Genomic DNA, 10261 nt, shown 5'->3' on the forward strand with positions numbered 1-10261 from the left:
AACTTTAATTAAACTTCATATTTGAGTCAATGTTTTGTATTGTTTAGTCATTAGCCGCTTTTGAAAAATATTACAAAATCAAAAGCCTAAAGGCTTTAGGCTCAAGCCTTTCCTTTCACAGCCTGTTTTTGTTTTGCTATGATTTAATTTTAACTCAGCAATGCAGCAAATATTTACGATTCACTCGAACGCCGTAATTGTTAAAATACTGTTCGTTATTATTTAGGACAGTTGAAAAAAGTAATTTTAATGCTTCGAATTGAATACAGACAATTACTACATTATAATATACTATTGAGAAACTAACGTAAAATAGTAATTTTAGACATTAAATTATCGTAATTTTGCTTCAAAATTCGAAACATCGTCCGTAATGGTCAGTGGTAAGCATCATTCTGCTCATTCGCTCTGGCATCCTCGCGACAGCACACATCCAGCGCGTGCGAGGTCTGCCTCGAAATCGTTGACCTCTATCCGGCTCCCTGCTAAATATTATCTTCGCCGGTCGCTCATCCGCATCCGTGCTACGTGGCCAGCCTACTGTAACTTGCCGTGTTTCATCAGCTTGACAATATCAGTGTGTTCGTATACTTCGTACTGCTCGTGATTCATGCGCTTGCGAACCCTTTTTCTAGTTTGCCGAGTATTGATCGCAGGATTCTACGCTTGAAGACCAAAAGCGCCCGTCGATCGGCCTCCTTCCACGTCCACGATTCATGTCCGTAGAGTGCCACCGGGAGGATCAGAGTCCTATAGAGCGCAAATTTCGTACGGATGTATAGGCTGCGGGTAATAAGCTGGCTACGCAATCCGCTATAAGCCATATTCGCTGCAGCAATCCGTCTCTTCACCTCGCGGCGCACCTCGTTGTCACATGTCACGAGAGTACCAAGATAAACAAATTCGTCGACCACTTCAAAAGTATTTCCATCAATCCCCACCGCAGCACCAACACCCGCAGAACTACCACGCTCTCTGCCAGCCACCATGTATTTCATTTTTCAGTGTTTATGGTGAGTCCAATTCTCGCAGCTTGCCTTATGAGAGCCGTAAAGGCCTCTTCAATAGCTCTACGGTTAACACCAATTGTAAAACTGTCGTCCGGGAAGCCCAGAAGCATGTAAGACTTCGTGATGATGGTGCCACTCCTCTGCACACCGGCCCTTAGTATTGTACCTATGTTGAACAAAAAGTTCGAGAGCCCGTCATCCCGTGCTTCAGATCATCTAACGTCACAAACGCGTCCGAGAATTCGCCCACTGTTCTGACGCTTGATGTAGAACCGTCAAGCATCGCTCGTAGTAGTTTAATTAGTTTAGTTGGAAAACCATGTTCAAGCATTATTTGACACCGTTCGTTGCGTTACACTGTATCGTACACTGTCAATAGACAAATGATGTGCCCGCAAGTTGTGTTCTCGAAACTTGTCGAGGATCTGTCTCAAGATAAACATCTGGTTCGTTGTATACCGTCCCACTGGAAAACCGCATTGGTATTCACCAACAAAGGTTTCCTGCAGGGGCCGCAGTTGTTGGAACAGGATACGGGAGAGAATTTTATAAACGGAATTGAGAAGGGTTATGCCTCGATAATTACTACAGCCGAGTCTATGTCCCTTCTTGTAGATAGGCCATATGAGTCCTTCCAACCAGTTCCTAGGTAGTTGTTCCTCAGACCTTTCACCTAAGGATAATCTGGTGAATTGCACTACACAGCGACGCTAATATTCAGCTAGTGTTTTAGCAATTTCGTCAATATTCGAGCTGGTAGCGGACTGTTAGCGTCGCTAACATTTTGGCCTTCGAAACGCTAATCGCTAATTCGCTAATTTTGCAAAGAAGCGACAAAAAACTATTTTCAAAAACTGTGACTCGCTAATGGCGTACATAAATTGCTTCGAATGATGAACATACCTTACTGCTCTTAATTGTCTAGAATTCATCTCTTCACGACGCAAGTGCAAGTAAGTCTCATTACCTTTAAGATACCTTAAAAATTAAGACACTAGATTTTAACGGCGCCGTTAAATATTTGGTTGTATTGTACCGTGTCAAATAAATGTTGTGTACATAAAAAAGTCTTATCACTCTAGAATGGGGATTCCAGTTATCGTATAAGCCACAGAAGTATTATTGAGAAGCTCAAGGTGGTCTAGATTAATTTTTTGGAATGTCAAAAATTTTTGCATTTGCAATTCGCTTTTACCTTTTCAATTCAGATAATATTTGAGTAAATTCACCGCGCACTTCCCTTTCAGTATGTGCCTACGTGTAGCAAATGCTTTCACCACACCGCTTCTTTCTCCACTCCAAAGTGTCTCAAACAACTTCCAGAGAGACAAACACACTTCCAGCTCACCCCACATCTGATAGAAACAAGAGGGGCGAATCACTCTACAGAGAAAACGCAGAAGTACTCCTCAGTGTCCACTGGCGAGTAGTCCCGAATGTGAAAAAAATCCTACCGGGCAAAAGTGTAGTCCTCGAGTATCGAATTCGACCAGAGTAAACTCGACCGGCACAAGCAACGCAGTCTGGAAATCAAAGAAATAGTTATCGGTTTCCGTTATACTCTACTAAATTTTTTGGAAATAAATATTGAAATTCAGTCCGCAAATATATATTTCGACTGTGACTTACAGTCTTCCTCAGTGCTTATGTGGACTTGTTATATTGGTTATATATTTGCGGACTGAATTTCAATATTTATTTCCAAAAAATTTAGGAGAGTATAACGGAAACCGATAACTATTTCTTTGATTTCTCAATCACTCTGCTAAGACGCTCGTTATAGATTTTCTAAACGCAGTCTGTTTTTTTCTTCCAATCTCTTTTCCTCTAAAACGCACTACAGATAGCTCTGCTGTGTAATTATTGTGCGTGATGTCCATACGTGTGAGAAAGTACACCATAGTACATTGTCTCGAAGGAGAGAGATTTCACCGCGGTGGTTTCAGGAGGCTCACCAGATAAAAATCGTCCGTCGTTCTCTTCTAGTATGTGCGTTGATTAGCTCTTCAGTGTGAGAGCAGTTGTTTTCGCAGTGCAAGATGTTCTCCTGCACTCTAGAGGTTTTCTGAGGAGAAAAGACAAGCATACCGCTGCTCAATGTCGGAAGTAAATTGTGTAGTGTAAGCTTATTTCTACTTTTAAATCCGTTCTGGATTAAGTTTGGAACACACCTGTTGAGGCATATTGCTTGTGCGGAGAGTACAATTCAGATGGATCAATGAATGAATCATAATCATTGATGGATGACACGTTTGATTTTAAGGATATTAAAGATGCAGATTCTCCGGTAACCCTTAGACTATAAAACAATCGCCTGCAGGAGGAATTGTGCATAATGCTGATAAAAAGCATTAAAAACATTCAAGTATTTTCCGAGTGAATGGCATCACTTACGAAAAATACAACAGGGATCTTCGAGGTGGGTGAGTAAGAAGAGTAAGAAACCAGCTGTCTACCCTTAGATTTTCACAAAATCCTCAAGTACCTATGACCGTTTTGTGAATTTTGAACATTTTATCGTAAATAGCACTCGAAAGTAATTTTTTCTCGTTTATTTTTATGAGCAATAAAGATAACTGAAGCGAAATACGTACCGAGTGGTTAGACACTATTACTGCTGGATGTGATATGTCCTTTGATTAACTGCACTACATCTGCTCGATTTTAATTACTTTTAATCTATCAGTTAAGTTGAAAAAAATATTAAATCACTTAAACACTAAACCGAAACTTAAACAACGGGCATCACTTCTGCCTCGCGGAATAAACCTTAAGAGTTAACACCTAAACGAACCGCGGACTATCTATAACGACGTAGGCACCTGCCTCACGAGGGGTATCACTATAACGACCCCGGACTTCCTTGAAGTCCCAGCTTAAGTATTCGCCGCTACTCCGGTCACTCCGAATTTTCCCGCGGCGTCGTCTTCTCACGAGAGCGGGCCGCTCTTCCGTCTCTTTCCTCGCGAACGTGCCCGTGCACGGCTGATGCAATCGTTGTTGACTTTTTCGCAAATCCGCTCGGTCGCATGTTTTGATTAAACATCCGCGAATTGGAGTTTTTTGCTGTAAATATAAACTTAAAACATTCGAACTTGCGTTCGATTTAATAACTGAGGTATTGTTTTTGCCTCCATAATCAAAACAATACCTTCTTTGATTATGATCCACTTTTCATATTTTCATAACATGAGTGGTGGATGGAATTTCAAGTTTCAACACTTGCGATGTTGAAACAAATTGACAAGAGAAAATGATTTCATCATCTTGTCCATGCATATTAATGACAAGTTTTTCCAAAGATGTTTTTCCATTTAGGATTTTTCTTAATCCTTCTTTGGAAGAGAATGGAAATTAATTGTAACCGCCTAAAATCAGGTCGGCTCATAAAACCCCCACTGATCGAGTTTTTAATTAATGCAATTCATTAAAAACCTGATGAAAGTATTTGGCATGGGTTACAAAAAAAAAAATTTGAAGGAACCTGATTTTTGGATAATTTGGAAATGAAAGATCTTTTGCCTCTGTACCCTACTACTCTATTCTCTAGCTACTACTGTTCTATCCATACTATTCCGTACTCCTTCTCCTTCTCCTTTCCTGAGAGCCGTCCGCTCCCTTTCGTTCGCTCCTCTATCCACTCCTGTCTATCCTCCTTCCTTGGTATTATCCGTCCCATTAACACGAAGAATATTTGTTGTTTCAGGATCTTTCTTGGTTGACCTAAGTCCTGAATTCTGTTGAGATATATCCTAGATGTTACAGCTTTTAATCTTTATGCTCGGATATAACACCGATCATTTGTTGCACGTAGTCCTAAGACTTGATCTGGTGTTTCTCTACACTTATAATCCTGCCGATAAATTTGGGATTCTTCCTGTTCCCTGAAGACATAAACCCGTTTTCATCGATCCTGCTCTTCAGGTCTATCCCATTGCAAGTGGTGTAAAGTGTGTGTATATAATGAATTATCCGGCTTCTCCTAGCTGATAGAATAGTCTTATCTCCTTAAACATCTTTCTTGATTGATGATGAAAGACTGCTTTTCTCTTCCGTTTTATTCAACTGCTATATTAATTTCTGATTCAGTCAAATATATATTTACTGAATCCGTTCTAGATTCATCTCTCTCCCTCCGTCTTTTATCTCCGCCGTCCGTTCGTTGAGTACTGATCCTTTTATCGTTCTCCTACTGTCTGACCCTAGTCTTAGTTCCTAACTTTATATCCCTATCTTTACGCTCTGAATATTTTAAATTGTATGTTACTTTACTTTTAATTTTAGTGTATTTTATTTATATTATAATAATTTTTTTTTTTTTTTTTTTTTTTTTTTTTTTTTTTTTTTTTTTTTTTTTTTCAAATGATTAATTAATGTAATAAACTTTAAATAAAATTTTTTTTTTTTTTTTTTTTTTCTATTCTCTACTCTCTCCTATTGTCAACTTCTTCCCAATTTGATACCTTTTTCATGTTTTCCCATTTAAGCATATATGTCTTTAATATTTATTAATAATGAAAACAATTTTAATTTTAATATTTCCATTTTCTTACTCAAAATATAGAGTCAAGAAAAATATTTTTCTCACAAATATATAATTTTGAGAATTCATGATAATTCACCCCTCTTGTCAATAATTAAGCCAAAAAATCTTATACCAAATTAAAAGTAAAAATATTGGAAATATGAAAAAAAAAACAGGTCTACAGCAATGCAAGTATTTAATACCGAAAAGGATAACCCAAAATTACACTTGCATTACCGTATAGCAGCAATCTATACTCACCATACCATCATTCTGTTTTACCTTCCTTCTATTCACCATTCTGGTTTATCTTCCTTCTCGTCTTCTGTGGATCGCCTGGTAAATTGCTGTTGACCTAAAACCCCCCCTGATTTGAGGTTTTAGGCAGGATTAATCTGTAAATATACTCATTTTGTTTTCTATTAAATAATTGTATAATAAAATGTAGAATAATCCCAAAAATAATTATGTACTATTAAAATTAAACTCTATCATACTACATAGTTATATATCTAAAAAAAAATATGCTGACAGATGTGTGTAAATCCATAATTTTTTTTTTTCACACGTCTTTTACTCGGAGCCCAATCGTGTTATTTGTGACACAATAATTTGTGCATTCATGTTTTCTGTCTGTGTTCAGACTCCTTTTCCAAAAGTCCTTTCCTTGAAGGCACAAATAGTTCTCTATTGACTTTGGTAATTGGAAAAGTTTGACATTTTCTTTGAAATGTATTGAACACATTCCTTTACAGATTGTGTATTTGCACAATTCCTGTAAGGTAATTGGTTTAGACTCTAAACCACCTAAATATTCCATTTTTACCTCACTTCTGCCCCAAACTGTTGAAATTATTGGGTATAGTGTCTTATTTTGGAGACCCTCGAAGGCTTCTCCAAAGTATTGGCCATTGGCTAAAAAGCTCAGTGTGCCTTTATCCATATCCAGTATCACTTTAATAGTCTCGAACTTTATTTTGAACTTTTCAAAAGATTTTCGTTCTCTACCATTTTGTTTTTTTCGGGTACGTGTCAATGATTGAATCATGAAGCGTCATGCCCCTGTTTATGTCAAAGCCCCAAGAATTGCTATCTAGTCCTAATAGACTTTGATAACCCATGCATTGTAGGGTTGCATCAGACGTTGCTATTCCAACGTATGCATGTGTCCCCCTCTGTTCACTAGGCCATGTTATTTCCCATACATGGAGACCTTTTGTGAACCCAACTTTACCTCTTATGCAATCAGTATTGTTTCTTGCATAAGTTCGATGGGCTGTGAGACCATTAGTTTCTACAAATATGTTTTCAGAACAGTCTTCCTTATTCCAGGAATGTCTTATCTGTTCTTCCAGAGATACTGTTGGTCTTTCCAACAAAATTTTTAATCTTTGTGGTATCTCATAATTTTCGTGTCTTTTCGGTCTTTCCATATTTGTAATTTGAGGCGTTACACTATGTTTTAGTCCTCTTCGTTTGTTTAAATGTTTCTTGGCATACATTTTACGTAGTGTCAAAAGTATTTGTTGACTACTACAAACAGGATTTAATTTCTTATTTTTTTTTTTTCTATATATATTTACCTCAATTTCCTAGGCTATAGGCCTGTTCGTATCTCATTTGCTCTGTCTGCAAAAAGAAATGAGTAAAATAAATTCTTAATACATTGCTGTATATAATATAATTAACAATTCGTATACTCAATAACTACCATTCTGGGTCACTACTCCCTTGTTATTTCATTCAAATCACAGTCATTCTAGGTAGTGTTCCCTTGTCCAATAATTCACTATCCATTCAAACATAAAAAATCGTAAAAAAAAAATTCAGTTTATCGACAATGTTCAATTTTACTATTGTCGAACGGTAAGTACGATCTCATTTAACATTTCCCATGGGATACTGATTGTAACGAGGGAAACTTTTATCCGCTCTAGGTCAATATTTCATTTCTTCTATTTTCATTTGAAAGGCCCTTCTTTCAAATAATGTGGGGTCTCTTCCGATTTAATTAATCAAAGTTTTACTCTTTCGCGTTATTTATGGGAGGTATGTTTCCTCTTCCCCTTTTAATTCTTTTATAGTGCTCATCTATTTGACATTATTACGTGCAGACATTTTTGACAATCTTTGACAAGACATTTACTTATCCTGGATTTCCAGCTCTTCGGTTCATTCAAATGCTTTTTTGTTGCTATTGGCGAACGCATTATGTTATAATTAGCTGTAGGTTGTCGCTCTGTATCAACTTTTTCTACCACCGAATTCTGACTGGTGGTCTTCTAGTTTGTGTTTTTATAATTGTCTTATTTTCTGATATCCCCTGGATATCGCTTTCATTTGTTATTCCTGTTGAGGTTTGAAATATATCTGGTTCCATATATTCTTCTTCTAATTTTTGAATTGCTGGTAAATTCGCTTGTGGATTTAATTCACGCATGAGCAGGATTTCTCCATTATGTTCTAAATTTGGATTGGCGAAAATATCTTTCATCCTTTTAAGCATCTCAGCGTCTGAATTCGGTTCCCGTGGGTCGATCAATGGCCCTAAATGGGTAATCTTTTGTCCTCTCAACGGTATCTTTGGAGGTGATGAACGAGGTTTTTTCAGAATTGAAACCTTTGGATTCCTTTGTTTAAAAGGTTTCGACTTCCTTTCCTTGGAATATGAAGAGACGTACTTTTTGTTTTGTGGGCAAGAAATCTGCCCTTTAAAGCAACAAATAAAAAGTACTATCAACGTTGCCAACATAATTATTGCTCCAGTCCCTATACTAGCTATAGTCCAGCCTGATGAAAGTGGAGAATAAATTAAATTTTCTAGGAAGGGTCTTTGCTTTTTGAGAACTTCAACATCGATTCCTAAATCAAAAAGCTTCTTTCGATCATAGAATGAAACTTTAGAGAAATTTCCACTCAATGTTGGGATCAAATGCATTGTACTTTCTTCCCACGTAAAATTCATTATTTTGTAGTTCATTGTGTTTACTAATGCTTTGTTATCCGATACTGTAGTATCTGAATACCAAATTTTTGTGTTATTTGTTTGAATCCTCATGTTTGGGGTTAGCCTCATTCGACCTGTACCCCTAACAATCAAATTTGTTTTATTTTCTCCATGGAAAATATTTACTTCAACTTCTTGTGGGGTTACATACTCCCAAACATTTGACTCCTCGGTTTCAAACCAAGCGTCGTGATTGACTCTCAGAAGTTTAATCTTACAATTTTCTGTTGAATTTCTGAATCTGAGATTCAATAGGCACTCGTTTTCTGAAGTTAAATTTTCCTCCTTCAGTTTTAATTCACAAATTCTAAAATTCATGTATATTTTGCAGTTTTCGTATTGAGTTTCCGTTAATAGGAATCCCCAATAGCTATCAATTTCCTCAATTATTATATTCCGATCCAAATTAATGGTCATGATAATAGTTCCATTTATTTGTGGAATAAAACTTCCCTTAAATGCTTTGAATTTCCTCTTTGAAACTAACGGTATCTTCAGGTCAATTGACAACATTTGGTTGTTCTCCGTTTTAAAGGATACATCCGTTATTCTCAAAATCTCTGACAATATTCCGCTATTTTGTCTTCTTGGAAATTCGAGGCCCCCTTTGATCTTACTTTCAGCCTCTTTTAATATTTGCAACAAAATTGCTGGCTCTAGTAATTGAATAAACCATGTTATACTATTGTCTTTATTAAGCAAGACTTGTAGTATAATATTCTGTTGTTTATTTAAGTCATTTATTAAAGATTGAATTCTAAATCCAATTTCAATTAATTCCGACTCAAGTTGTAGTGCCTTTTTATATGTACTAGCGAAACTTAAGTCGTCTTGGACCAGTTTCCCTAATGTGTTGAACGTATTCATCACGTTTTTCATCTTATCATCTATATGCAACATTGAGCTGTCTACAAATTTGTACATAGCATCAATTGTCGCAGTTTGATGATCTAGTGATAAGACCAAGGATTCCTCGTTCCTTCTTAATTTGTCCAGATTTGTATCCACCCGAATTCTATCATCAGAATCCATACCTCCAATGGCTGTTATAAAACCACGAGTTCTTCGGGATGGAAAAAATTCTTTTATGAACTTATTCATATCCATGCTTTTGTTGAATGCCATTTCTAAATCACTCAGCATGACATTACAATGTGTATTTTTTATTATTTTTTGTAATAATACACAAGTATAATTATAATCTGCCTTAGATTTTAATAAGGCCTTCCCTCCTTCTTCTAATCCTAATACCGGGAATCTTACCTTCAACACGTATGTGCCCATTCTTATCAACGGCTCGTGTTGTTCCTCTAAAATGAATCCACCATTCGTTAACCAGAATAGGTTAACGAGAAGAAAAATGCTCCTTATTTTCATTTTTTTGTAGGTTGAATCCTGTTGCTGGTTCCAGTGCCCTGTGAGCTGCTCCCTGTCCGTGGGATCTATTGCGATTGGATTTCGAAAACTTGAATTCGCGTAACAACAGTCGATCTCGGATTGTTATTATTGTTCCTCTAACACTTTCACTGTTTCTTCTTCTAATCCTTTTTATTTGTTCTTTTAGGTTTCGACCAACTTCGAGGAGGAGCCCTTAGAAATATTGGACTTGCACGTTTCGTGGCATTCACTTTCGTTGATTTGGGTCTGTTTTTCCGATACGTCAAAGTCACTTAAGCTCGTAAGTTTTTTCTACTTTTTCACTACTGGCCCAGCCAGAAA

The 10261-nt window shown here is 36.8% G+C and overlaps 1 protein-coding gene across 2 annotated transcripts; it reads right to left on the minus strand.

The window, feature by feature from the left end:
• Positions 1-5411: 5411 nt before the first annotated feature.
• Positions 5412-9911, minus strand: LOC129724133 (uncharacterized). 2 transcript variants are annotated; one of them, XM_055678780.1, is made up of 2 exons: positions 7119-9911; positions 5412-5930 (listed from the first exon to the last, which is right to left on the minus strand). In XM_055678780.1, exon 1 carries the CDS (start codon positions 9824-9826, stop codon positions 7790-7792), a length of 2037 nt encoding a protein of 678 aa, XP_055534755.1. In that variant the 5' UTR covers positions 9827-9911; the 3' UTR covers positions 5412-5930; positions 7119-7789. The 2 variants fall into 2 exon arrangements, with proteins under 2 accessions (XP_055534755.1, XP_055534754.1); XM_055678779.1 differs by having other exon boundaries at positions 5412-5954.
• Between the last annotated feature and the right edge of the window lie 350 nt (positions 9912-10261).

This window comes from Wyeomyia smithii, chromosome 2, assembly GCF_029784165.1.
Source record: "Wyeomyia smithii strain HCP4-BCI-WySm-NY-G18 chromosome 2, ASM2978416v1, whole genome shotgun sequence".
In the NCBI taxonomy this organism is placed as follows: Eukaryota; Metazoa; Arthropoda; class Insecta; order Diptera; family Culicidae; genus Wyeomyia; species Wyeomyia smithii.

What these genes read in the sequence shown, in the direction of transcription:
- LOC129724133 (XM_055678780.1), bottom strand. Translation starts at nt 9,826, where the DNA reads ATGGGCACATACGTGTTGAAGGTAAGATTCCCGGTATTAGGATTAGAA.